The 23,475-nt window shown below is 36.1% G+C and overlaps 6 protein-coding genes across 9 annotated transcripts; 4 read left to right on the forward strand and 2 right to left on the reverse strand.

Moving 5' to 3' along the window:
* The first annotated feature begins 23 nt into the window (after positions 1 to 23).
* LOC136413075 (uncharacterized) lies at positions 24 to 1,649 on the forward strand. Its single transcript, XM_066396437.1, has 7 exons — positions 24 to 248; positions 303 to 420; positions 476 to 637; positions 688 to 921; positions 974 to 1,105; positions 1,157 to 1,326; positions 1,382 to 1,649. Exons 1-7 carry the CDS (start codon positions 103 to 105, stop codon positions 1,461 to 1,463), a joined length of 1,044 nt encoding a protein of 347 aa, XP_066252534.1. The 5' UTR covers positions 24 to 102; the 3' UTR covers positions 1,464 to 1,649.
* Positions 1,495 to 2,987, reverse strand: LOC136413074 (putative neugrin-like protein DDB_G0288135). The gene is made up of 2 exons (XM_066396436.1): positions 2,584 to 2,987; positions 1,495 to 2,225 (listed from the first exon to the last, which is right to left on the reverse strand). The coding sequence occupies exons 1-2, from the start codon at positions 2,950 to 2,952 to the stop codon at positions 1,509 to 1,511; spliced, it is 1,086 nt and encodes a 361-aa protein (XP_066252533.1). The 5' UTR covers positions 2,953 to 2,987; the 3' UTR covers positions 1,495 to 1,508.
* Positions 2,988 to 3,186: 199 nt separating this feature from the next.
* On the forward strand, positions 3,187 to 5,135 carry LOC136412973 (protein FAM151B). 2 transcript variants are annotated; one of them, XM_066396253.1, is made up of 4 exons: positions 3,187 to 3,301; positions 3,927 to 4,133; positions 4,190 to 4,437; positions 4,490 to 5,135. In XM_066396253.1, exons 2-4 carry the CDS (start codon positions 3,965 to 3,967, stop codon positions 5,021 to 5,023), a joined length of 951 nt encoding a protein of 316 aa, XP_066252350.1. In that variant the 5' UTR covers positions 3,187 to 3,301; positions 3,927 to 3,964; the 3' UTR covers positions 5,024 to 5,135. The 2 variants fall into 2 exon arrangements, with proteins under 2 accessions (XP_066252350.1, XP_066252351.1); XM_066396254.1 differs by lacking the exon at positions 3,187 to 3,301 and adding an exon at positions 3,816 to 3,867.
* A 258-nt stretch (positions 5,136 to 5,393) lies between these two features.
* On the forward strand, positions 5,394 to 8,414 carry spel1 (DNA mismatch repair protein spel1). Its single transcript, XM_066396743.1, has 5 exons — positions 5,394 to 6,823; positions 6,882 to 7,092; positions 7,146 to 7,448; positions 7,501 to 7,849; positions 7,897 to 8,414. Exons 1-5 carry the CDS (start codon positions 5,454 to 5,456, stop codon positions 8,412 to 8,414), a joined length of 2,751 nt encoding a protein of 916 aa, XP_066252840.1. The 5' UTR covers positions 5,394 to 5,453.
* Positions 8,313 to 13,096, reverse strand: LeuRS (Leucyl-tRNA synthetase). The gene is made up of 17 exons (XM_066396742.1): positions 12,958 to 13,096; positions 12,663 to 12,880; positions 12,250 to 12,610; positions 11,952 to 12,196; positions 11,674 to 11,899; positions 11,453 to 11,617; positions 11,203 to 11,397; positions 10,742 to 11,149; positions 10,301 to 10,689; positions 10,114 to 10,248; positions 9,784 to 9,981; positions 9,654 to 9,732; positions 9,476 to 9,602; positions 9,293 to 9,420; positions 9,026 to 9,238; positions 8,746 to 8,977; positions 8,313 to 8,694 (listed from the first exon to the last, which is right to left on the reverse strand). The coding sequence occupies exons 1-17, from the start codon at positions 12,958 to 12,960 to the stop codon at positions 8,486 to 8,488; spliced, it is 3,531 nt and encodes a 1,176-aa protein (XP_066252839.1). The 5' UTR covers positions 12,961 to 13,096; the 3' UTR covers positions 8,313 to 8,485.
* A 2,040-nt stretch (positions 13,097 to 15,136) lies between these two features.
* Positions 15,137 to 22,943, forward strand: LOC136413146 (uncharacterized). 3 transcript variants are annotated; one of them, XM_066396536.1, is made up of 13 exons: positions 15,137 to 15,302; positions 17,031 to 17,108; positions 17,430 to 17,683; positions 17,950 to 18,160; positions 18,215 to 18,501; positions 18,571 to 18,694; positions 19,498 to 19,665; positions 19,715 to 19,905; positions 20,080 to 20,266; positions 20,320 to 20,498; positions 20,698 to 20,959; positions 22,491 to 22,624; positions 22,678 to 22,943. In XM_066396536.1, the coding sequence occupies exons 2-13, from the start codon at positions 17,036 to 17,038 to the stop codon at positions 22,852 to 22,854; spliced, it is 2,247 nt and encodes a 748-aa protein (XP_066252633.1). In that variant the 5' UTR covers positions 15,137 to 15,302; positions 17,031 to 17,035; the 3' UTR covers positions 22,855 to 22,943. The 3 variants fall into 3 exon arrangements, with proteins under 3 accessions (XP_066252633.1, XP_066252636.1, XP_066252634.1); XM_066396539.1 differs by lacking the exon at positions 15,137 to 15,302 and adding an exon at positions 17,168 to 17,295 and having other exon boundaries at positions 22,678 to 22,942; XM_066396537.1 differs by lacking the exon at positions 15,137 to 15,302 and having other exon boundaries at positions 17,168 to 17,683.
* Positions 22,944 to 23,475: the final 532 nt, after the last annotated feature.

Here is a 23,475-nt window from a genome sequence, read left to right on the forward strand (position 1 = left end):
TTTCCGTTATCTGAGAAATACATAAACCGTATATAAGCGCGTCTATTTATAGCAGTTGCAATAACAGAATCTAGAGGTTCGTCGCGTTCTTTTAACAAAAAAATGTCGGGTATTTTGCCAGAAACTTTTGTGCCAGGCTTCCACGATGAGGAGCAAACCAGGAAGATGACCTACAATGATTTCGGGAGCACTGGACTTCAAGTCTCTAAGATCGCTTTTGGGACGGGGGTATTTTGTTATGCCTACAAGTAAGAGCGTAGCTACACTATCTAATTCTTATATAATATTAACATTTTGTACAGTGATGTTGACATAGAAAAATGCAGACAAGCCCTGGTCCGAGCTCTTAAGAGTGGTATAAATTACATCGACACTGCGCCCTACTATGGTCATGGGGAATCTGAAGAAGTTTTAGGCAAAGTAAACACAACATTCTCAATCTTGGTAATTATATTTTAAATAAGAATTTGTATAGATCCTGCAAGGAATTCCCAGAAAGGCCTATTACATTGCAACGAAAGTGGGCAGATACGAAAAAGAAATCAAAAAACAATTTGACTTCAGCGCGGAAAAAACACGACAAAGCATAGATGACTCACTTAGAAGGCTGAAGCTAGATTATGTGGATATTTTGCAGGTTGAAACTATCCACCAAAAACCGACAATTTTATATATATAGATATGTAGGTACATGACGTGGAATTCGCCTCTTCTCTGGACGTCGTTCTGAAAGAAACTTTGCCCACAGTCCAGGAGATTATAAAGTCAGGAAAAGCTCGATTTATGGGCGTTACTGGTTACCCCATAAAACCGTTGGCAGAATGTGTCCAAAAAAGTTCAGTTAAATTGGATATGGTCTTATCCTATGCCAGACTGACCATGTTTGATGACTCTCTAAACGAGTTCCTGCCGTTGTTTAAAGTAACTCCAAAAACTATTAACAAATAAACAATAAAAACATTTTTTTCCTTAGAAATACAAGTTGGGTATCGTTAATGCCGCTGTTAATGGCTTGGGGCTGTTAACGAATCTAGGAGAACGTGACTGGCACGTCGCAACTCAGACTATTAAGAATGTTTGTGCTGAGGCTAGAAAACTGTGTATTGTAGGTTTTTCCGTCGAACATACTACGAGTTATTTAGTACTTTTTTTCAAGGAAAACAACGCGGAATTAGGTAATCTAGCAGTTTGGCACAGCTTACAACAACCAGGTCCTGACACAACACTGATTGGAATGGATTCAGTTGAAGTGGTTGAGTACAATTTGAAAGTTTTGCAGCAAGGTTTGACTCAACATGAACTCAATGTATATACTCAAGTTATGAAGTAAGATTCTTGATATACTTATCATGAATTGTAATTTAAGTTAATTAATTTTTAGCATCTTTAAAACAAGGCTGCGAGAGAAACATTGGGAGGGACACGAAGTTAAGAAGTATTGGGAGATAATGCAGACAGATTAAGTTCCAAGTAGCAACTACAATATAATAATGGATGATAAATATGTTTTATTGTATCATACCAGGGACTCTATACAAAAACAGACCATCACTATCATAAAAACAGTCATTCATCTTGTAGGTGTACCCCTTTTTGTAAATGTCTGGAGGGATCTTAATTTTTTCTACATAAATTAAATGTGAAACATCTTGCATCTTTTTTTCTGCCAGGTTTACTCTACTTTGACTTCCTGTATATTTTACTAAATTTTCCTCATCAGGTTGAAGCTGAATAATTTGTCCATTGTTCTGTGTTACTTTGTTAAATCCTGACTGCTCAATAATTAGCCTTTCTTCTAGAGATACTCGTCCTTCCTTAGCTTTTCTAGCAACATCTTTTTCCAGTTGTCTCAAAGTAACTCCCCGGCTTCTATTTTTTGTTTTATATGTCTGATTTAAGGTAGCATTTAGCTCATCTCTATCCCTACTATTTTCATCTTCAATGCTAATTTCTTCATTAGTATTATTTCTAAGGTTTTGATAGCTTGTGATAATTTCAGAAAATTCCCCTCCCTTTTTAGGTCCAATGCTTAAGGTTGTCGAGGGTATAAAACTATTGTGAAGTGTGAGTCTCCTATCGGAAAATTTGTTTAAATGTTGCTTCAGGTCTTCTGGAAGATCAGTGAAATTTCCATTTTTATAATTGTCCCAGTTTTGCAGCACTGATTTGTCATGATTGAGTATTTTGCTCTGGTTGGATTTGGTCCATCTTCCTTTGATAATTTTCTGGAAGGAGATAAATATCTCATAGTGTGTAAGAATCAAATCAATGGATGTCATGTACAAGGTGTTTTAACTTAAATAATTTCATATGGTATTTAAGTTATTATTAAGATTAGAAACAATTTTTACAAGGCAATACTTGAAAGTAAAAGAAAAATTGAATTAATTTGAATCTAAGAAATTGAGTGATGCTGTTAAATTTTTCATCACATATCACATCTTGTATATTGAAAACAAAGCAAATTAACCATGAAACAATGATATAAAATTTTACATGAAATTTAGATCTGAGAGTACCATCATATTTCATCTATCTATTATCAATTTTATATTAACAACAACTTTACTCTTTGTAAAATACCTGAATCACTTCTGGAAGTGCTGGAAATCCCTCAGACAACTTTTCAATTGTCCACTCCTCAGGCTCTTTGTTGTGCAAATACCGAATCAATTCCTTGTCTTGCCAAGTTAAAAAATTGGGCCATTTTTCTTTGAAATATTTCTGCTTTACCAGGAGATACTTCTCCCTTTCTTTGAGTAGTCGTGCCTCCCTCAAATGCTCTTTATAGGATTTGTCCACAGTCATAAAGTCTGATTCCAAGTCTTCAAAATCACAGTCTTCTTCAGTTTGTATTGGCGTTTCAAACATTTCTTTCCGCCTACTAATACCAGGATCGTTTCTGAGATATCTACCAGCATGTTTTGAATATAAACGGCGTAAAACTAACATATTAATGGAAAATATAACTCTGAGGGGGTGAAAAACATAACGTGAAACCTAACCACAAACTTTAGAAAAATTTGCTAACAAAGTTTGATGACAGCTGTCATAAAAATAGTAGCGGGTAAGTATTGAGTTTTGATGCGAGTAAAATAGAATGTAAGTATAGAAAACCATATCGATATCGATTTAACAATTCACCAAGGTTGAGAACATCTTGAACCTCTTACTCTCAAAAATACAATAGGAGTTAATGAATTTATTTATAATCTCAAATTTTATATTGTTATGGAATTCACAGGCAAATTATGTGGGAAACCCCTTTTAAACGTGCACAAATAACCAAGTGTGTTACAGGGTAAGAATACTTTTTGTTTTTTGCTCGCTAATAATTATCAGTATTATCATAATGGAATGCTAGGGCTGGTGATCAGCTCTGTTCCTGCGTTGTGTCAATACAGTAGTAGCAAAGCCTATTTTCTAATCGTAACGCAATGTTAAGTGTTGTTTACTTTGCACACAAAATAACTGTAATAACAACACTTTAAGGTAACAATATTTAATTAATTTTGCTTCGTATCTTTTAATTTCATTAAAATGGTGATTGTGATTTGGTATATGGTTGTCGCTTTTGCAATAAATGTACAGAATTTAGTACAATTTCACTCTGCTATATATTATCGATATTGACATCGTACAGTACGTAGAGAATGTACAAAAACTCTTCCTGAATTTCAGACTCTTAAATTGTTTCTTTATTCCATTTTACAAATGGAAATCATAATTTTAGAAATTCTAGTACTTATTCATTTATTACTAACCACATCCTCCGTTAATCAGTGTTGATTATTACTCTTATTATATTTGATTAATTTGTATTGAACGTTAATAGGTTGCCCTGCGTAGTTTATCAGTGAATTGCAGGTGCGAAGTTCTTATAATCACAGAAATTTTTTGTCTGGTATCCTTATACTTATTTTTAGTTATAGATTAACTGGAGAGTGATAAACGTCTCAAAAAAATGTTTTTCTTAAGTTCCCTTTTTCTGCTTCTCGCATCTTGGAGTTCTATAATGACCACTGGATTAGAGGTGGAGGACTTTTTGCCTAGGGTAAAGCAAAATCTCACAAATATTACATGGGCGCACGCAGTAAACAATCAAAGTTACTTAAATACTACACTGTCCAATGGTAACAACACTCACATATTAAAATTAAGATTAGCGAATATTTTTTATTGATTTCAGACAATGTTAACATGATAGAAGCAGATGTTGTTATGGGTACCTTATTTAATGATTCCAAAATAATACCTATAATGGCCCACCCTCCTTTGAACGCTTCTGATTTGTCTCTGGAGAAGTTCTTGAATCAAACCAAAGAATTTAATTTAAAAGCCAATACTACTAAAACAACCAGAAAGGGAATCAAATTAGACTTTAAATCTACGGATGCCTTTAAAAATTCTACAAAAATTGTGAAGAATTTTGATGAGGTTTGAGCAGATAATTAAGTTGAGTGATCTAAACGCTAAAACTTCTTTTTAGGGACTTTTTCCTATTTGGATCAACGCTGACATTCTCCCAGGACCTATAGATGCAAACCCGCCTACAGTTGACTCTAAGGAATTCTTTCAGGGAGCAAAATTATTCCTTAATTCAACTCTTTCGATTGGCTGGACCACCAACTATTCAGGCTCCGCCACAGGGGCTTACAATTCCAGCCAAATCGAACATATGATCCAAGTCATTCAAGTTAACAACGTTACTCAAAACATAACATTCCCTGTTCGAGCCGGATTAGCCGCCCTGAGTATTGATCTATTAATGAATTTAACTGAACAAGTGCCAAATTCCACTCTTACTATTTGGTCGTCCGATGGAGACTGCGTTGATATCGAGAAACTGAGGGTGTTGATCAAAGAGAACGGTTTAAATAAGACTTTTATTGATGTGCCAAGCGAACTTTTGGAACAATTGCACCTGAATGATTTACCAAACGGGGGATCTCCATTGAGGAACTTTGTTTGGTTCACCGGTTTGGCGATGTTGATTCTGGGTTTTGGAGTTAAATGGTGGTAAACTAGAAGCAAATTAACTATAAAGAGAACGTATTTTCGATTGCTACTTATTTAAAATTTGCGGTGAATTTATAAAATTGTATGTTTTGGTAATATATTTACTTCTATAGTTTTTTTTAATAATTTTTAAAAATCTAAAGTAAAAGGGAATTGGGTAACAATATTAATAACTCAAACACAGCTCTATTAATCACTTCAAACTTGCAAAGGTTTGAGTACCCTCGATAGAATAATTCACACTGTCAATAATTTTGACAGATCAATCTGATTGACATACAAACCAAAAAAATATATAAATTATGGCGGGATCGGGAAATGTTTATTCTTTTAGGAAAATCTGTGCTATAAACTAACAAAAAACGATCATAAAATACTTAAAAAATACATAAACATTGGCCATTAAGTACCTAATAGATACTCACCGAAATACAATGACTGCCGAACCCCTTTCAACCCCCAACTTGGATCTTGCCCAACAACAATTCATCAAGTTCTACCAAAGTTTGCCCGAAAAGAGCGCCTCAACCGTTCGCCTATTTAACCGCACTGATTACTACACTGCCCATGGATCTGATGCTCAGCTAGCAGCAGATTTTACCTCAAAAATCATCAAAAACATGGGTGAGCATTCCAAGCTAAGCTACGTTTGCTTAAGCAGACATGAGATGGAAACTTTTGTTCGTGAGCTGCTACTAGTACGCCAGTACCGAGTAGAGGTCTATGTAAAAATCGCAGGAAAGAGCAATGAGTGGCAATTGGAGTATAAAGGATCTCCAGGGAATCTCACTCAGTTTGAGCATGTGCTTTTTGAAAATGCCACAATTGACTCTTCAAATTGTGTTATGGCTGTAAAGTTTGGCAAAGAAAGAACATTGGCTGTGAGTAATGTTAACACCACAGATTTGGTTTTTGAGGTATCTGAATTTGTGGATAATGAACATTTAACAGAATTTGAAGCGTTGCTGGCTCAAATTAGCCCAAGAGAATGTATTATACCTAATGGGAACTCATCAGAGTTGATCAATCTCAAAAACATCTTAGAACGTAATGGAATACTTGTGGCCCAAGTGAAGAAATCTGACTTTAACTCTGATGATATAATCCAAGACTTGAATAGACTGTTGTTTTTCCAAGTGCGGCAGCCAAGGAATTCTGAGAGAATTCCTGAAACAAATTTAAATGAAGCCATGAGCTGTTTAAGGGCCATTATTTCCTTCCTAAATCTTACTGGCAGTGAGACAAATTTTAACCAATACAGATTGAAAACTGTAGATGCCCATAGACATGTACGAATAGATAATGCTGCTCTTTATGCTCTCAATATCTTGCCTAAGCCCACTTTCAACAATGAAGGAGCCCCAGTTTTCACCGCATCTGGCAAAGCTTACAGTTTAATTGGAATTCTAAATCATTGCACAACCCCACAAGGGCGAAGGCTATTGGAGCAATGGATAAAACAACCTCTAAAAGATGTAAATATAATTAAAGAACGACTGGATATTGTGGAGTGTTTAGTACGCAACTCAGAACTTCAGTCAGTTATTAGTAAGGAGGCTCTAAAGAGAATTCCAGATTTAATGTTATTGTCCAAGAAATTATCTGGTGAAAAAGCGAAACTACAGGACTGTTACCGATTGTATCAAGCAATTAACTACTTGCCTTCTTTAGTAGGCATCCTGAGGAAAGTAAATAATAAGTCAATGAAGGATGTCATTACATCTCCATTAGGAGAATTCCTCACTGATATGGCAAAATTTCAAACTATGATTGAGACTTTATTGGATCTCAATTTAGTTGACAGGTAAGTTTCGATATTGTCTCACACCATACTTTTAATTTTCAATTGGTAATATATTAAGGGGGGAGTATCTGATCAAAAGTAATGTAAGTCCAGAACTCAATGAATTGCATAAACGCAAAGAAAGCATTGAGGAGAAGATGCAAAACCTCTTACATAAGGCTGCAAAGGATTTGTCTTTAGAGGAGGGTAAAACCATTAAGCTGGAATTTACCTCTCAGCATGGCTACTTCTTTAGAATCACCAAGAAGGAGGAACATGCTTTAAGACATGTAGTATTGAAAATTACCACACAAATAATATATTTTTATAAAACAATTCGCAGGCAAAAAATTACAAAATTATCGATGCTGTGGCTGGCGGGGTCCGATTCAGGAACGAAAGTTTAAATGTGCTCAATGAAAAATATTCCTCAATAAACGAAAGCTTCGAAACACTTCAGAAGGAAATGGTGGACGAGATGCTCACAGTGGCAGCAGGATATGCAGACACTGTGCGCAGCATTAACATGGTTCTTGCCACTTTGGATGTGCTCACTTCGTTTGCTATAGCGTCAGTGTCAGCCAAAATCCCTTATGTTCGACCTATTCTGAAGACTGATGGGGAAAGAGTGCTAAAACTCGAGAAGGTTGTAGACCACGTTTCAGTAGTTTAATTATTTAAAACCCACCCATTGCAAGGTTCGACATCCATGTCTAGAGCACCAACTCCCTCAAGATTTTATTCCAAACGACGTGAATTTTAACCAAAAGGACAAAACGTTCTACATAATCACCGGACCCAACATGTGTGGCAAAAGTACCTATATCAGGTCCATAGGAGTGTGTGTACTAATGGCTCATATAGGGTGTTTCGTGCCTTGCGAAAATGCAGAAATGTCGCTGATGGACGGAATTTTGGCTCGAGTGGGAGCGGACGATTGCCAGCTGAAGGGGTTGTCCACTTTTATGTTGGAAATGATCGAAACTTCTACCATATTAAAAACCGCCACCGAGAACTCACTTGTGATTATTGATGAATTGGGGAGAGGTGAGTTACTGGGCAAACTTAACTTCATGAACAACGAATTCTTCTAGGCACATCCACCTACGATGGATGTGGCATTGCGTGGGCCATAGCAGAACATTTAGCCACAGACGTAAAAAGTTTTTCGTTATTCGCCACTCATTTCCATAAAATAACCAAACTTGTCGACAGTAGTCCCTCAGTTGGGAACTTGCATGTATCGGCTCTGTGCTCCAGTGACTCAATAATGCCGCTTTATAAAGTAAAGCCTGGAGAGTGCGACAAAAGCTACGGGATACACTGTGCGAAAATTGCAGAATTTCCGAATGAAGTGTTAGATTGGGCTTCGGACAATTTAAAAGAATTGGAACATCAGGAAGGCATGAAGTTTATGGAGGAACTGGAAACTGAGGAGAAGAAAGCTATAATGGAAAAAGGAGATGAGTGTGTGAGAACGGCATTAAGAACATTGAAAAGGATTTTTAAAGAACAACAAGAGGCAGATGCTTTAGAGCACTCTTTGAGTCGTGTTAGGTCAGAAATGCGAAGTCAAGATAATTTATTCGTTAAAGGGATGTTATCGAAATAAGTTTTAAGTTTTTTAATTTAACTCAGGTGTTAATGCACAATAAAATAAAATAAATACGAAATATATGAACATTAAGGCTTAAGCAAATAAATGACTTGCTTTCCAATCTCGACGGCCTTGGTGCCGTTTTCAATACGAACATTACCTTTCTCCAAGTCTACTCTGAAGACTGCATCAGGAGAAATACGTTCTTTTCCTTTTAAGGGTTCTCCGAAGGTCGGCAGTGTAACAGGGCCCATTATTGGGTCTTGGAAGCGATAGAGCTCCACTAATTCTGGCTCTGAAATGTTGTCATTGTGAGATGTAAACGATTAAGGACAAGGAAAAGTACTTTTTATTTCCTTGAAGTGTTTCGCTAATTTTTCTGCAACTTTTCTATGAGTATCTCCATCGCTAATTACAATGTACTTGGAAAAAAGACCGGAAGATGGTGTGGGATTGACAAGTTCGAGTTTCACTCCAGGTTTGTTCGAGAAAAGTACAAATGGGGAGCCTGGGCAGCATTCTCGCATTTTCTCATTGGCGTCAGGGTCATCTGTGAATTTAATTATCACTTCCTCTACCTGCAAAAAAAAATATGCATCGAAATAAGCACAAATTAATGAGCTTACGTCAAGCGTATTGGCCAAATAAACTTTGTTATTGCTCAGAATTTCGGCCTCATCGAATTCTAAAGTGAGTGCCAAAGTTTTGAGACCGAACTGATTGACTTTTTCTCTTGTGGATTGAACAAAAGGCATTACTCTCTTCATGTATTTCTTCAGTTCTTCCTTTTTTGTGAACTCGGTTGATAATGTTTTATTGTCTGGAAGTCCGCCGTTTTTCTGGAAAATTTCAATTACGCAAGCTGTTACTTATTCTACAAATGAAAAAAATACCACAAAGTACTCTTTCAGGACTGTTAAAATGCAGCTCTGCCAAGGAGGAAAAGACTTTGCTACCCATATGGTGCACACGTTTGGTTTTTCCATTGGAGGAGGGTTGGGATTTTGCTTTGATTTTAAGCCTATGTATAGTATAATTAAACAAATTTTTGGGTTCAATCAAAATGCGAACTTAACCTTGCAAATAAATTTTTAAATGCACTCTGAAGGAATGAGCGGCCTCCATAAGGTATTCCGAAGCCTTTATATCAATTTCATTGATTGTACCTACTGCTGGCCATGTAGCTTTCACTATGCTGGATTTCTATCGATAAAATAAATTTTTTTACAGTTAAAATGGAGGCAAAAAACTCACATTTCCCAGTAACTCCCACACTTTCTCGCAAATATGTGGACAAATTGGGGATAAAAGGAGTGCCTGCACTTCGATAAATCTACGAAAACATTCTTCAAGAAAATGTAATTCAAAATAGACATTTTTTTACCTCAAAATTAGGTCTATATGCATGCCATCCAGCAAAGACAGTTCACGGTATTTGTCTCTGGCTGCTTGGAGCTCAAAAAACCCCGTTCTCAGAGCCTCTTTAAATAACATTTTACCGTAAAAATTGTCAGTTTCCTTGATTTTCAGATTAATTTCGCTCTCAAATACTTTGTCATTAAAAGAATAGTTTTTATCGGATCTAGAAAGCAAGTTTAATAATGATCTTAGAGTCTTTCCTGGACTATTCAGGGTGGGGTATTCCAGAACATGTGAATAATCTTTCAGAATTTAGGAAATTGCAAACATATTTTGAGGCATTTTATATACTTACCGTAAACTTCCTTTGGATTGCAAGATTTCCTTGACCCATTCAATAAAAGTGTAAAGTCTCAAAATGCCAGCATCAGCAGAGGCTTCAACGAAATTGGCATCTTCTACTGAATCTCCGGCATCTGCCAAACATAATCTACGACCAAAGATACAAATCCATTTTACTTCTACATGCCATATGTAACCACCTCATTCCATCGGCGCTGTACTTCCCAAGGGCCTCCGTGAGAGTTAAAAAATTCCCGTCGTTTTTGCTCATTTTAGCGGAATTGAGCAAAAGATGCCCGTTTGCTCTGATACTTCTCGGCCACTTTGACTCATCATTTGGCCAAATAGCACAGTGATTGTAAATGAAATACGTCAGATGATTTTGCACTAAATCCTTGCCGGAAGCTCGAACATCCACTGGGTACCAATATTCAAATTCACGTTTCATGACGTCCAAAGATTCTTTCTTGATGCCGCATTTTTGAGGATACTTGGCATCTTTAAAAAACACATAGTCCCAAACTTCTGGAGTAAGCTGTTCCGCTTTGATGCCAAGGGCATTGGGTTTATTACCGCGGAAAGTGTTTCCCTAATTAAAGTCTTTAAATAGCATGTATATTTTAACATGAAACTATAGGTACCTGAAGTAAATGAGCCACAGTATAATAGGCGTTATAAATAGTGGAATCTGATAGAGACTCAATAAGCCACTGGGGGTCCCATGGTAGCTTGGTACCCAAACCATAGGTGCGCGAAAATGCGTGCTCATGTAGCCAATCAATGCAACCCATGAAGTTCTTCTTCACTTCATCATGGTAAGTATTGATATTTTCTAAAGCCTTTAAAACTTGCTTCTTCCAGTTTTCCTCTCCATAATCCAAATACCATTGATCACACAGAGCCACCACACATTCATCTCCTGAACGAGACATTATGGTTTTTTCAGGCTCATAATAAATTACTGCCTCATTATTATCAATTAGGGTTTTCTGGAGGGATTTCTTGACGTCTTGGATTTTTTTCCCTTTATATTCCCCCACTAACATAATCTAAGAAACCATAAAATAGCTAGAGCTGATTTAGAACTTTGAATAAAATATACCCCATCATAAAATCCCTTTAAATACACCATTTCTTTGGCTTGGGTAAGTTTCTCCTTGTCATTTTGGCTTTGGATTTTCAACATATCATAGGCAGCAATTGCAGATAAATTTCCAAATTCTGGTACTTTTATTATAGGAATGGCTTCATATGGTAGTACCATTTCATCTTTAAGACCATATTTTTCTCTGAAAGACTTTGAAAAGATGTTTAGTATTTAGTGACTCTTAAGATTATTCCATTAAAAATACCTGCTTCTTTTTAAGATCTGTCAGAGCAGCATAATCATCAGGAGAATCAGAGGGTACACTAGTGACTACACCAGTTCCTTTATTGTCTTTAATTGTCAACATAGGAAGGGCATAAATTTTATTATAAGACGTCATAGGAGCTTTAAGGGCACACCCCATTAAATCCTGTAAAGGTTTCAATTAGAAAATCATTAGAATTTATTCCTCCAAATTATCATCACCTGTCCGATTAACTCACAAAGAACTCCAAACTCTCCCTCCACCTTTGTGAAGCCTTGGAAACACATATTTTTTGCTGACCTTGCTGAACAAACGAACACCTCCCCTTTAATAGTCTCAAAAGCTATATATTTAATATCAGGGTGAATCCAACAGTTAGTCTGCCCGTACATTGTTTCAGGTCTTAAAGTTGCTGCCACAAAGTAAATTGGTTTTCCCGAATATGGCCTAACAACTCATCATTATAAAAATGTGAAAAACTCGATAATTATTGATTTACTTTAATTTTGTTGGAAGTGGTTCCAAAACTTTCATTTTAATAAGGGTGTACTCTTGAGGACCTACACCTTCTCCAGTAGCCCTATCATGGTCCATGCAAGGCTGGCCATCTTTAGCTGAATAAATAGTGTACCTTTTGCCAAATTTAGTTTTATTTCTTTCCTTTAGTTTCAAGTATTGCCACCGAACAAAGGAATCATAGAAAGGATTGACATCTGTGGTAATAAATGTGCGGCGCCAGTCCACCTATTTGGCATATTTTCAAATTTGGCTAAAAAAATGCATTCCAAATGTCTTACATGAATACCCAAGGCAGTCAAATCTTTAACAGTTAAAGGAGGAAAATACTCCAGCCAATAGTTAACATCAGCAAACTTTCCAATCTTCTCATCTTTCAGTCCAAGACTTTGCATGATTTGCCATTGAAACTTGGCTGAACCAACTTTTGCTACAGCTTTACTCTTCTTCCCTTTACTTTTATCTTTAGGCAGCCCATCATTCTCTTCTTTCACTTCTTCCTCCTCATCTTCGGGAAACTGAGGGGGATATCCATAAAGTTCAATCTCCCTCTTGAGCTTGTCTGCACATGCCTTTATTGGCATGCCAGTGCAATGGAGTCCAAAAGGAAAGAGGACTTGTTTGCCCTTCAAGCGTTGATATCTAAGGTTTTGTAATAATAATTTTTTGAGGGTAAGACTAGGTTTTTGCATACCGGACTGCAAATTCGCATTTAGATAGGGAGAACGTATGCCCTAAGTGCAAACGTCCATTCATGTACGGATAAGGAAAAGTACACAGGAATTTTTCCTCATTGGATTTCTTAGGAGTGGTGGGAGCATCGAATTCATGGATTTTTTCTTTTTTCCAACGATCCTGCACTTCCGCCTCGATTTTCTGGAGGTATTCCACTTTAAAAGTACCTTTTCGTTCCTACAAGTATAGATAGCAATTGCATCATGATTTTTTCAAGTAGCGAAAATATATGGTATTAGGAAAGCTATTCTTACCATTGCTTGTTAGCAGGTATATATACACCGTATTAGGTATATATATATATAATAAAAATAAGTTAAAAGCTGGATTTTCTTTTAAAAATTTAACATACGGAGGCGCCTAAACACATTTAAGGTTAGGTGGAAATCTGACACTAACATTGGAAATAAGCTCCCACCTCATACTAAAAAAAATTGAAGTATGTTCAGAATTACTCTAATTGCTTTGTCAAGCAGTTAGAGCTAGAAAATCAGCGATTTATAGTGCTGTGCTAATGACTTTTGTAAATTTTGTAAACAATAGTGCATAATAGTTTTTACGCAATTTTAGAATAATTTATAATATTGAAAGATGTTATTTCAAAAGCATTACAATTTAAAGAATAAAGTTTATCATAATTTCAAGTATGTTTTCTGTCAAGTGTATTCTTGGTATTACGATTAGATTTATTTTAACGCTCGTCTAAAGCGTTAAAACCATTATTAAGAAATCGGTAAATAAATCAATATTTAATTATGGGCATTTATTTTCTTACATAGTTTGCCTCTCTTGTCGTCTCTCATTATCTAATAATTGCATTTACCATGAAAAAGTGTAAATATGTAATAGTTTGAAAGCTTGAACAATAAGCAAGGTCGTTTATAGCATGGACATTCATCATTAAAATTTGTGTGCAAGGAATCAATTAGTCACAAGATCTCCTTCAACTATAATTTACTTACTTACTCATAAAATAAATCATCGATGTCCTCTTGGGAATACCTGTAGCCAAAAGGATACCACATATATGGGCCTTTCCTTTGCCGGTAGTACTCGCCAGAGGTTGTAAGTCCCGGATGGCAAAACTGGGATTTCCTGCTAGACTTGTGACGCTCGCGTTGGCGTCATTTTAACGCATTTTGAGCAAGCTGAACGCTTAATTAGTTCGCATTCTTGTATTATTATATTGTTCTTGTATTCTTCTTAGAACCTTGCACAATCACGAAAAATGCGATAAAAACGTGAAGTATTTGAAGCCACATCAGACATAGGGAGGCTCAATTGATTATAGCTCATTAAAAATTACTACATACGAGAGAGTATGCAGAAGAGTATTTTCATAATGCCCATACTCATATCAGTAATCTTCAGTATCTTTGAAAATCGTATGACTAAGTCGTACCTATAAAATTTCAAATTTGTAATCAGGAGAGGCCAAACAATGGTTCATTATTAGAGATGTTTTCGTTATCACGCTAATTATTATGGAAGTTTTCGTCATTATGCTGTCGTAAAACCTGCTAAAACTGGAGACCCACGAGGAATCGTAAATTGTCCGACACATCAAACTATCCGTGATTTCGAGGGCCGTGCCTGTAAATACTAAATTGATTGAAGAAAAAAAAATCCAAAAAGACTTGAAAATCATTAATTAAAATTCTTCTAAATTATTAAAAATAATCTGCAATAATCATTTTTCCCCTTTTCCATTTTCCAGCGAAGCATTTCTGTTTCAAATCAAGCTTTTCGCATTCCAACAAAGCGCAAGAAATATTATTTGCGCTCTTCCAACGGGCCCGCAAATGTCGCCAACTCCATTCTCAATATCTTTAAATTCTTATGCGCTTTCGAAACATTTGAAGCTACATCAACCAATTCTTCTGACTAAATCTCAGCTACTATTCGCCTACTTAAAACTCAATTTATGCATAGGTGCTGCAAGTAGGTAAGACCATAAACCCAAAACCATCGCGTATGATATTTGATTTCAATGTCGGCACAGGAAGCAGCGAAACGAAGCAACAGAAGCCGTCTGGACTGTCCATTATTCAGGGGCGATTTGCCAAATAGTTCAATATCATAGTGAATAGAGGGTCAGGCGAAACCCTTTATATAAAATTCAATTACCAAAGACCGCGATTTAGCGGTGTCCGGAATTGAGAGGTGTCCATAAAGAGAAGTGTTGCTGCATGAATCTCGCAGATGGGTCATTTCAAAAAGGATCACGTAAATACCCAGAATCACCGCTAAGATTATGGTAGCACCCATTGTTGATTATTGTATGTGACTGTAGGAATCCCCTGATCCGCGGGTTCTTGCACGCGTAGCTGTAAAACGCTCATCGTGGGACTGCTGCCAAGGCACTCCCACCATGCCACCGCAATCTGCCAGTTATTTAATTCTTTTATAGTATTTACCTTTCAATGCAAAATACTTTTCAATAGTTTTCAGTTTGTTTGGAATAACGGAGAACTAATAGTAGTTGAAGGGCGAAAGCGATGGTGCCTGCTTAGTTTGTTTGGATAGTGTTTCTTCCAAAGGGATTAGTGAGTTTTTTTTGTGAATAATTTTGTTTTTAAGGTGGACTTAAAGAAATCGGGTAAGTTTTTAGAATGATTGCAGATTTTTTGAAAATTATTAGGACTAAGGGGGTTCAAGAAACATATCACTTTCTCGTTGTGTGGCGTTGCGATGAAATTCCGAATGAAAATAGATATTTTGTATTTCAATTCAATAAAAAAAAATAAAATTGATTTTTTTAATTATATTTTTGTTTTTTTTCAAAAGATAAATGAATAAATAAAATAAAAGAAAACTTTCTGCAGGTCCGGCACAAAGGGGGTGAGGATATTGTACATGTTTGGGAAAGACAAATTGATCTTATCAGAAACATCCTGTATCGAAAATTTGAATATCACTTTAGGTATAAAATATTTTAACAGCAATTAGTGTAATTTTCAACAAGCACCTTAAACGTGTTTTTTTTTAAGTTTCATTAAGAAAGTCGAAAATCGCCCTGTAGTCAGGTTTCATCTCGCATTATCATATAAATGAGCGCAAAATAAGCTGCTGAATACCTCACACATATTTATACGTATTGACCGCAAATCGTTTTTTGTAATTGATATTATAGTTTCATAATATTTTACGCGAAAAATACATACATATAAATTATCCAAGTGTCAGACGCAACAATGAGAACTTCTCGATAACGAAATAAGTATAGTAATAAATTAACAAAAATAACTGGGTTACTAAACACGTATTTTGCAAGAAAAAACGGATGTAATAATTATTAAAACCCGTATATTTCACAAAACGTAAAGATGCCATTTACAGGGGAATTCAGCTGTGTGGATATAGAAACCTTCACATCGTATACGCATAAGGTTATAGCAAAAGATCGCATGTTAAAATGATAATTACAATTAGATTTCAGTCAATGGCATCAAGTGTTAGTATTTGGCAATATGTTTTTTTTTACGAAATGAACGTATATGAATAATTCAGATTTGTTTTTAGTTCTCTGCCATGTTTTATAACGATCGTTTCGTCTCGTTTCAGAATTTGACATTACGTAATACAAAAACAAGACGGGAAGAAATTGTATTTCTGGACAAAATGGCGAATACTATTTTAATATGTTTTGTTTCAGAACGTAAATATTACCTAATACAAAAATAAGACGTAAAAATTGCATTTCTGGACAAAATGGCGAGTACATTAACCCGTTTCGATTCATAATTTTGATATTACCTACCACTAAAAAAAGGCGTAAAGAAATTACATTTCTGAATAAAATGGCGAATACTGTATTAATCGATTTGATTTTAGAACATTGAAATTATCTAATACAAAAATAAGTCGTAAAGAAACTGAATTTCTGGGCAAAATGGCGAATAAAATATCAATTCGTTTCGTTTCAGAACGTTGATATTACATAATACAAAAATAAAAGTGAAAGAATAACAATTCTGGAGTAAATGGCGAGTGCGCATTAACGCTAACACGGTAATTGAGGTAAAAATAGATATTGCTGGGTGATAATGGGCAATTTAGGGCACAATAAAAGAATTACCAATATTTAGATAAACGAAAGATATCACATGTTTTTTGTCGTATAAAATCAAGAGAGGATTTTTTTAATCGATACAATCATAATACCACAAAATATCCTGTATATTTCTTAGAATTTAATGCTTTAATAAATTTTAATTCGTATGCTTAAAGTGCCTAATCTGGTGCAGATAAGTTCTTATGCTCTGCTCAAAGTCATTTGAAGACACATTTAACCATACGAAAATAAGTCGTTACTAATATTTTTCAGATGCTATGAGGTATGATAAGCAACTCTTCCTGTTGCTTCTATGCAATGTTGCACTCATCCTTGCAGATCCTGCAAGCGGTAAGTATTCTACCTGTATTAGCCAACAAATATTTAAATACTGAATTAGCACATTGCAGGCCGTTCAACAAATCACTAATGAACTCGAAATTTGCTATTGTTCCATGAAGGTTGTATCAGTCCGGTGCTACATTGAAATTCCCCCAAACTAATTGCTTACACTGCTAATTGCTTGGGTATCATGATGGTAAAAAAGACATTAATCGCTATTACGCTCACACCATTTTTAACATTAAAGTATTATTACATATTATATCATGTCTTTATTGTGGTCAGTCACGCTAATTATTCACTAACACACAAGCATGATAAATTTTCCAGGTAGCTCCTCAGAGGTCAAAGATTACATCTTCGAGGAAACGGACCATCCCTGTGCAAGAAAATGCATACAGGGCGAGTCTCCCAGGGTATGCCAGTACCACTTTAAAATCGAAAACTACTACACGATGACTAAAGCTTGTCATGACTGTCCGAGAAATCGGACGGATTGCTTCCGGACAGACTGCATACCGGGTGATGGCCATCCTAGGGGTGTGGTCGCGGTCAATAGAAGGATCCCTGGACCGTCTATTGAGGTATTTTTATTTCCCTGTTAGAACATAAAAGCTTTCGTGCCTTTGAGCGAGCTCCATCTCGTATATGAGGAAATCTAATCAAAACTTTTCTATATTTGCCGATATGTGTATGAAGCATCGCATCCCAACTTTCCTTAACAGATTAAACTCAGATGTTTTCGTGAGGATGTTTTATGTGTAATTCAATCTTTTATTCCGCTCAAAGAGGTTCAACAAACCGGTTTTTGTGCCTATAGAGCGTTTCATTTTAACGGCCTCTGATATAGGTCTGCCAGAACGATTTAGTGGTGGTAGACGTGGAGAATCGTTTGATGTCCGAAGGTACCACCATCCATTGGCACGGCCAACACATGAAGACTTCCCCATACATGGACGGAGTCCCGTACGTGACTCAATGTCCCATACCTCCGAGAACTACCTTTAGGTACACATTTCGGGCCGTTCAAGTCGGAACCCATTTCTGGCACTCTCACCTCGGCAAGGACTCCTCTAACAACAATCAATATTTTTTAATAATATATGACTCGTTAGGGATGCAGCGCGTTGACGGGTGTTACGGGCCCCTAATCGTGCGAATGCCTGAGGAGGAAAATCCCCACGACCCCCTTTACGACTATGACCTTTCTGAGCACACAATGGTTCTCATTGACTGGGAAAAGGTTACTGGCGTGGAAAAGTTCCTGAATCACCATCACAGCGTCGGAAACAATAAGCCCTTGACCCTTTTGGTCAACGCCATGGGCAGGAATAGGGGGTTCAGTTATGATGATAACAACGCCACTTACTACACCCCCTTGGCGAGATTCATGGTTGATCAGGTGGGGTTTCAAGCTCATTGAGTCTAATTAGAGTTTATTCATTCATTTATTTATTTATTTATTATAAAGGGCTACAGGTATCGGTTTAGGGTCATAAACGCTGGATTCTTAAACTGTCCTGTGGAGGTGTCGGTGGATAATCACACGATTACCGTGATAAGTAGCGACGGGGGGGACGTGGCTCCAGTCGAGGGTAATTTTTTTCTAATTATTGTAAAATGTTAATGGAAAATTATGGAAACGGGGGATTGAAGGTTCATTAACTTTAATTGTAAAACAGGGAGTTCGCATAACCTACATAACTTTGTCCCACGATTACCTTAATTTAAAATTTCAAAATTACTCATTTTTCCCTCTCATTTTATTCACTTTCATACAAATTTCAAGTTTTTTAAATTTATTTTTTATTTTTCATTAATGGACTCTTTGGGGACCTACGCAAATTCATTAACTTTAATTGCAAAACACGGAGTGTTTTCGCATAACCTAGATAACTTTGTCCCGCGATTGCCTCAATTTAAAATTTCAAAATTACTCACTTTACCCTCTCATTTCATTTAATTTCATACAAATTTCAAGTTTTTCTCATTCATTTTTTATTTTTTCACTATTGCACTATTTGGGAACCTACGCAGGTTTATTAACTTTAAATGCAAAACAGGGAGTGTTTTCGTATAACCTACATAACTTTGTCCCGCGATTGCCTTAATTTAGAATTTCAAAATTACTCATTTTACCCTCTCATTTTATTCACTTTCATTCAAATTCCTAGTTTTTCTAATTTATTATTATTTTTCCACTAGTGGACTCTTTGGGGATCTACGAAGGTTCACTAACTTTAATTGCAAAAGAGGGAGTGTTTTCGTATAACCTACATAACTTTGTGCCGCGATTGCCTTAATTTAAAATTTCAAAATAACTCACTTTATACACTCATTTCATTCTCTTGCACATAAATTCCAAATTTTTATCATTCATTTTTTACTTCTTCACTAGCGGACTCTTTGGTAACCTACGCAGGGGAGCGTTTCGATTTCGTGTTATCCGCTGACAAGCCGAAAAGTTTATATTGGATGAGATTTCGTGGGCTCATGGACTGTGACGAGCGCTTTATGAAGTCTTTTCAAGTGGCCGTTCTAGAATACAAGGGTTTCTCCAATACAGGTAAAACTGTCACTGCATTTTTTCATGCGTTTACTATTGCCATCACCAGAAGTCAATCAAGTCGCAACTAAGGCGACGGAGTCTAATAACACTGAGACTGAATTGAGCAATAATATACCAACAAATGAGGAGTTTTCTGAGAGAACCGAAGTCTCTTTTAAGGACCTCATTGAGAGTATTGAGAAGGAGGATCTTCCAGAGTCAGTGCCTGACTATGATAACTCGCACAGAGGGGGCAAGGTAAGTTTCGCTTCCCCCGGTAAAATTGCGACAATTTTTAAATGGTTTTATGTTCCTTTAAAACTCCATTAGTTCTGAAACTCTCGTTTGCCCTTCTTTCTGGTCACAAAAAAATGTTATATTTGTTTTGCCTCTGCATGTACGATAAAACAGGAATTTTTAATTTTTTTGTAGCAAATTAATTCGTTGAATAAGGGCACCGAGGCGGACAGTTCGCACATCAGCATGCCAGAATTATCCTCTGTCCGAAAATGGGATCACAGTTTGAAACTTAAGCCGGATTACCAATTTTTTTTGGCCTTTGATTTTTACCGGATTGACAACGTGCATTTCCATGGGAGAGGGTACAAGTTCCACAATGGTAAATCCGATGGGCGATTTTCATTTCAATTATCAAAACGAATTATTTTTCAGTCACTCCTGATACTAATCAATTGCTAACCCCTCAGATCAATCATATTTCGATGCAGATTCCTTCGTTCCCGCTGCTACCCCAAAGAGGTCAAATTACGGCCGATATGTTTTGCAATGAGAACACCGTTAAAGGGGATAATTGCTCTAAAGGGTACTGTGAATGTCCCCATGCTTATGCGGTAGGTATAATTTAATTTAAAAAAAAAGAAAATTATGTATTTTCACGGCCTCGAAAGAAGTTCAATGCGTAGTTTCGCCCGCAGCAAATTAACCGATTCGATACAATATTCCAACGATTTTCGCTCAATAATCTAAATATTTATTAATTATGAAATTTCTCCGCCTTAACTTTGCTGAAACTGTTTTTCTCTATTTCAGTTGCCCTTCAATTCGGTAGTTGAACTAGTAATAATAGACGAAGGCTTCGCCTACGACGCCAACCACCCCCTGCACCTCCACGGGTACGCCTTTCGAGTGGTCGCAATGGAAAAACTCGGCTCTAATGTAACCGTGAAACAAGTTAAACTGAAGGACAAAAAAGGGCTAATAAAGAGGAACCTGCTGGATGCCCCAATTAAGGACACCGTCACGGTCCCCGATGGGGGTTATACTGTTGTGAGATTTCAAGCTGATAATCCAGGTGAAAACTCCTTGTATTTTAAAGCTTAAAAAAACTGAAACGAAAAAGGGTAGTATTGTGCTGCTTTGTTTCTTCTAAGAAGCGTTTCCTCAATTAGAATGCTAACGGGAAAATAACCGGAATTGAGGATGACATATTTTCAGCACCTGTACGGGGTGGTCCACATTCGAGACGCGTCATTAGAATCTCAGAAACTATAATCGACGTCGCTTAAATTGGGGCACAGTTGCACAATTTAGTCTTCAAGAAAATATTATTTTCAAGTTGGAAAAATTCCGAATACTTCAGGATATATCGGGAAAAAAAAGAAATTTTGCTATATCATTTTTATTTTTCCTGATTTTCATTGAAGAGATATTTCATAACAAATACCACTTCATTATTATCACTTTTTCGTCTCTATAAGATGGCGTTGTAAAATTTGAACTCCGACGTTTCGTTTTTAAGCCACCATCATCAACTTAATTTTTTTAAAATACAGACCTGAATTTTTTATATTACCTTTTATTGCCCTTTTAAGAACAATACCGTATAACAACCACCAAAAAAGTGGTAGATGTGATAAAAATACCCTCTTTAAAAGTGCATATATCTATCGCTCTCCCACGCATTGTTTTTAACATAGGTTTGTCTTTGTTACAATTTCTTCTGCTCCCGCAATAGATGTTTTCAATCATAATTTTTTATAAAGTATAATGAATAGATAGGACTTGTGAGTATTAAAATTATGAGTATTAAAAAAAATCATATCTGCACAAGTAGGCGGCTATATATTGAAATCGTTTTAATTTTTTTTTTAATAAGTAAACAATTGCCAAATTGTTTAATTGTCAAATTGTTTAATTATCAAATTGTCATTCTATCAAATTTATTCAGTAAATTATAAAGGTGACATTAATTATTATTAAAGTAAAATAAAATGTTCTCATCACTTGAAAAGCGTGATGTGATAAAAATCAATTACGCTTGTAATAAAAATGTGCAATTACCTTCAGAGCGCTGTTTGCAGGAATAAAAAACTTTAAAACTGGTATTAAAGATTATTTAAATTACGGATTTAATTAAATTATCTAAAATGAAATGATAATAATTCAGAAGTTTCATATTTTTGGTAAATAAATGCAAATTAATATGTTAGGAGGTCTCAAAAAAAGTGGCAATAATGAAGTGACAGTTGTTTTGAAACATCTCTTCAAATAAAGTCAGGAAAAAATAAAAATCATATAGTAAAAGTTCTGTTTTTTCTTTATATCTAATGAAGTATTCGGATTTTTTCCCGGTTCAAAGTGGCATTTTCTTGGGCACTAAGTTGTGCAACTTTGTCGAGCGACCTCGTATCTCTTATAGTTTCCGAGATCTCAATGATACGCCTCGAATTTGAACCACCTTGTACAGGAACAACAGCGGCTGTTTTCTTAACGAAAAACTATAGAACATAAAATTCCAGGTCATGAAAAATCAAATCAACAAGCTTTTGTCTCCGTGCATTGCCCCTAATTCGCAATTTTTAATACGTAATCCACCTTTCCAGGTTTCTGGATATTCCACTGCCACTTGGAGTTTCATGCAGAAATCGGGATGGCCCTAATTTTTAAAATAGGAGAAGATAGCCAAATGCTGCCTGTGCCTGAAGGGTTCCCACGGTGCGGGGATTATTTACCATCGGTTAGCATCAGCTTTTCTATTAGCAAAGCCCATTCTGACTATATTTCTATTAGGTGCCCGATGACACTGAGCCCTCAAAGCCTATATGCAGCAAAAATGCTCTAATAAAGAATTTTGAAAAGGTGCTTTACGGAGACTATTGCCAGGATAGTTCTGCAGGAAATGGAATTATCGGCCTCAGTAGTGCTATTGCCCAGATTTGCCTGCTTATGTGGCTGCTGCTAGTTTAAGCAACAGCTTTAGCCTAAGAGTTGTGATATGCCTGTGATCTAACGGTTTATACCTTTTACATAAGTATTGTATTTTCAAAGAATATACATTTTCCAATTGAATCTGCAGACAGATAACAGGGGTAGCATGATAGAAAACACCAGAAATGCATTATGTACCCAATGCCGGAGTAATTGCATCTAAAATGCAAATTTCGTTTGTTTCCAGAGCAAACCGTTCCTTTTCCATCGCCTGCAGGGAATAGCCCCTAACGAACGTGCTTTAGGTTATTTTTACGTGTACGGCAATGGGACACTTTCTTGCCACTCATAACACCCTTAACGAAGGGGTAAATTCGTCCTTTAGATATGGAACGATTTTAACATAAAAGAGAAAACTATACTCGAAAACTTAATAAGGGACATGAGCAAACTGCTGTGTTATACTACCCTCCAAGTCAATACGGCATGTTTATAATAGACATATCAAATACCGCAGCTATTAATCACGGCAACTCTCAACCGTCAATATTTGTTTGCTGAATAGAAATGTGGTCTTAATTAAGTTTTATTTTTGAGAGGCTTACGACCTATTTTTAGGCCTTATAATGAGGCGCTCCTTAACGCTAATATAAGTACCGA

This window comes from Euwallacea similis, chromosome 13, assembly GCF_039881205.1.
Source record: "Euwallacea similis isolate ESF13 chromosome 13, ESF131.1, whole genome shotgun sequence".
NCBI lineage: Eukaryota > Metazoa > Arthropoda > Insecta > Coleoptera > Curculionidae > Euwallacea > Euwallacea similis.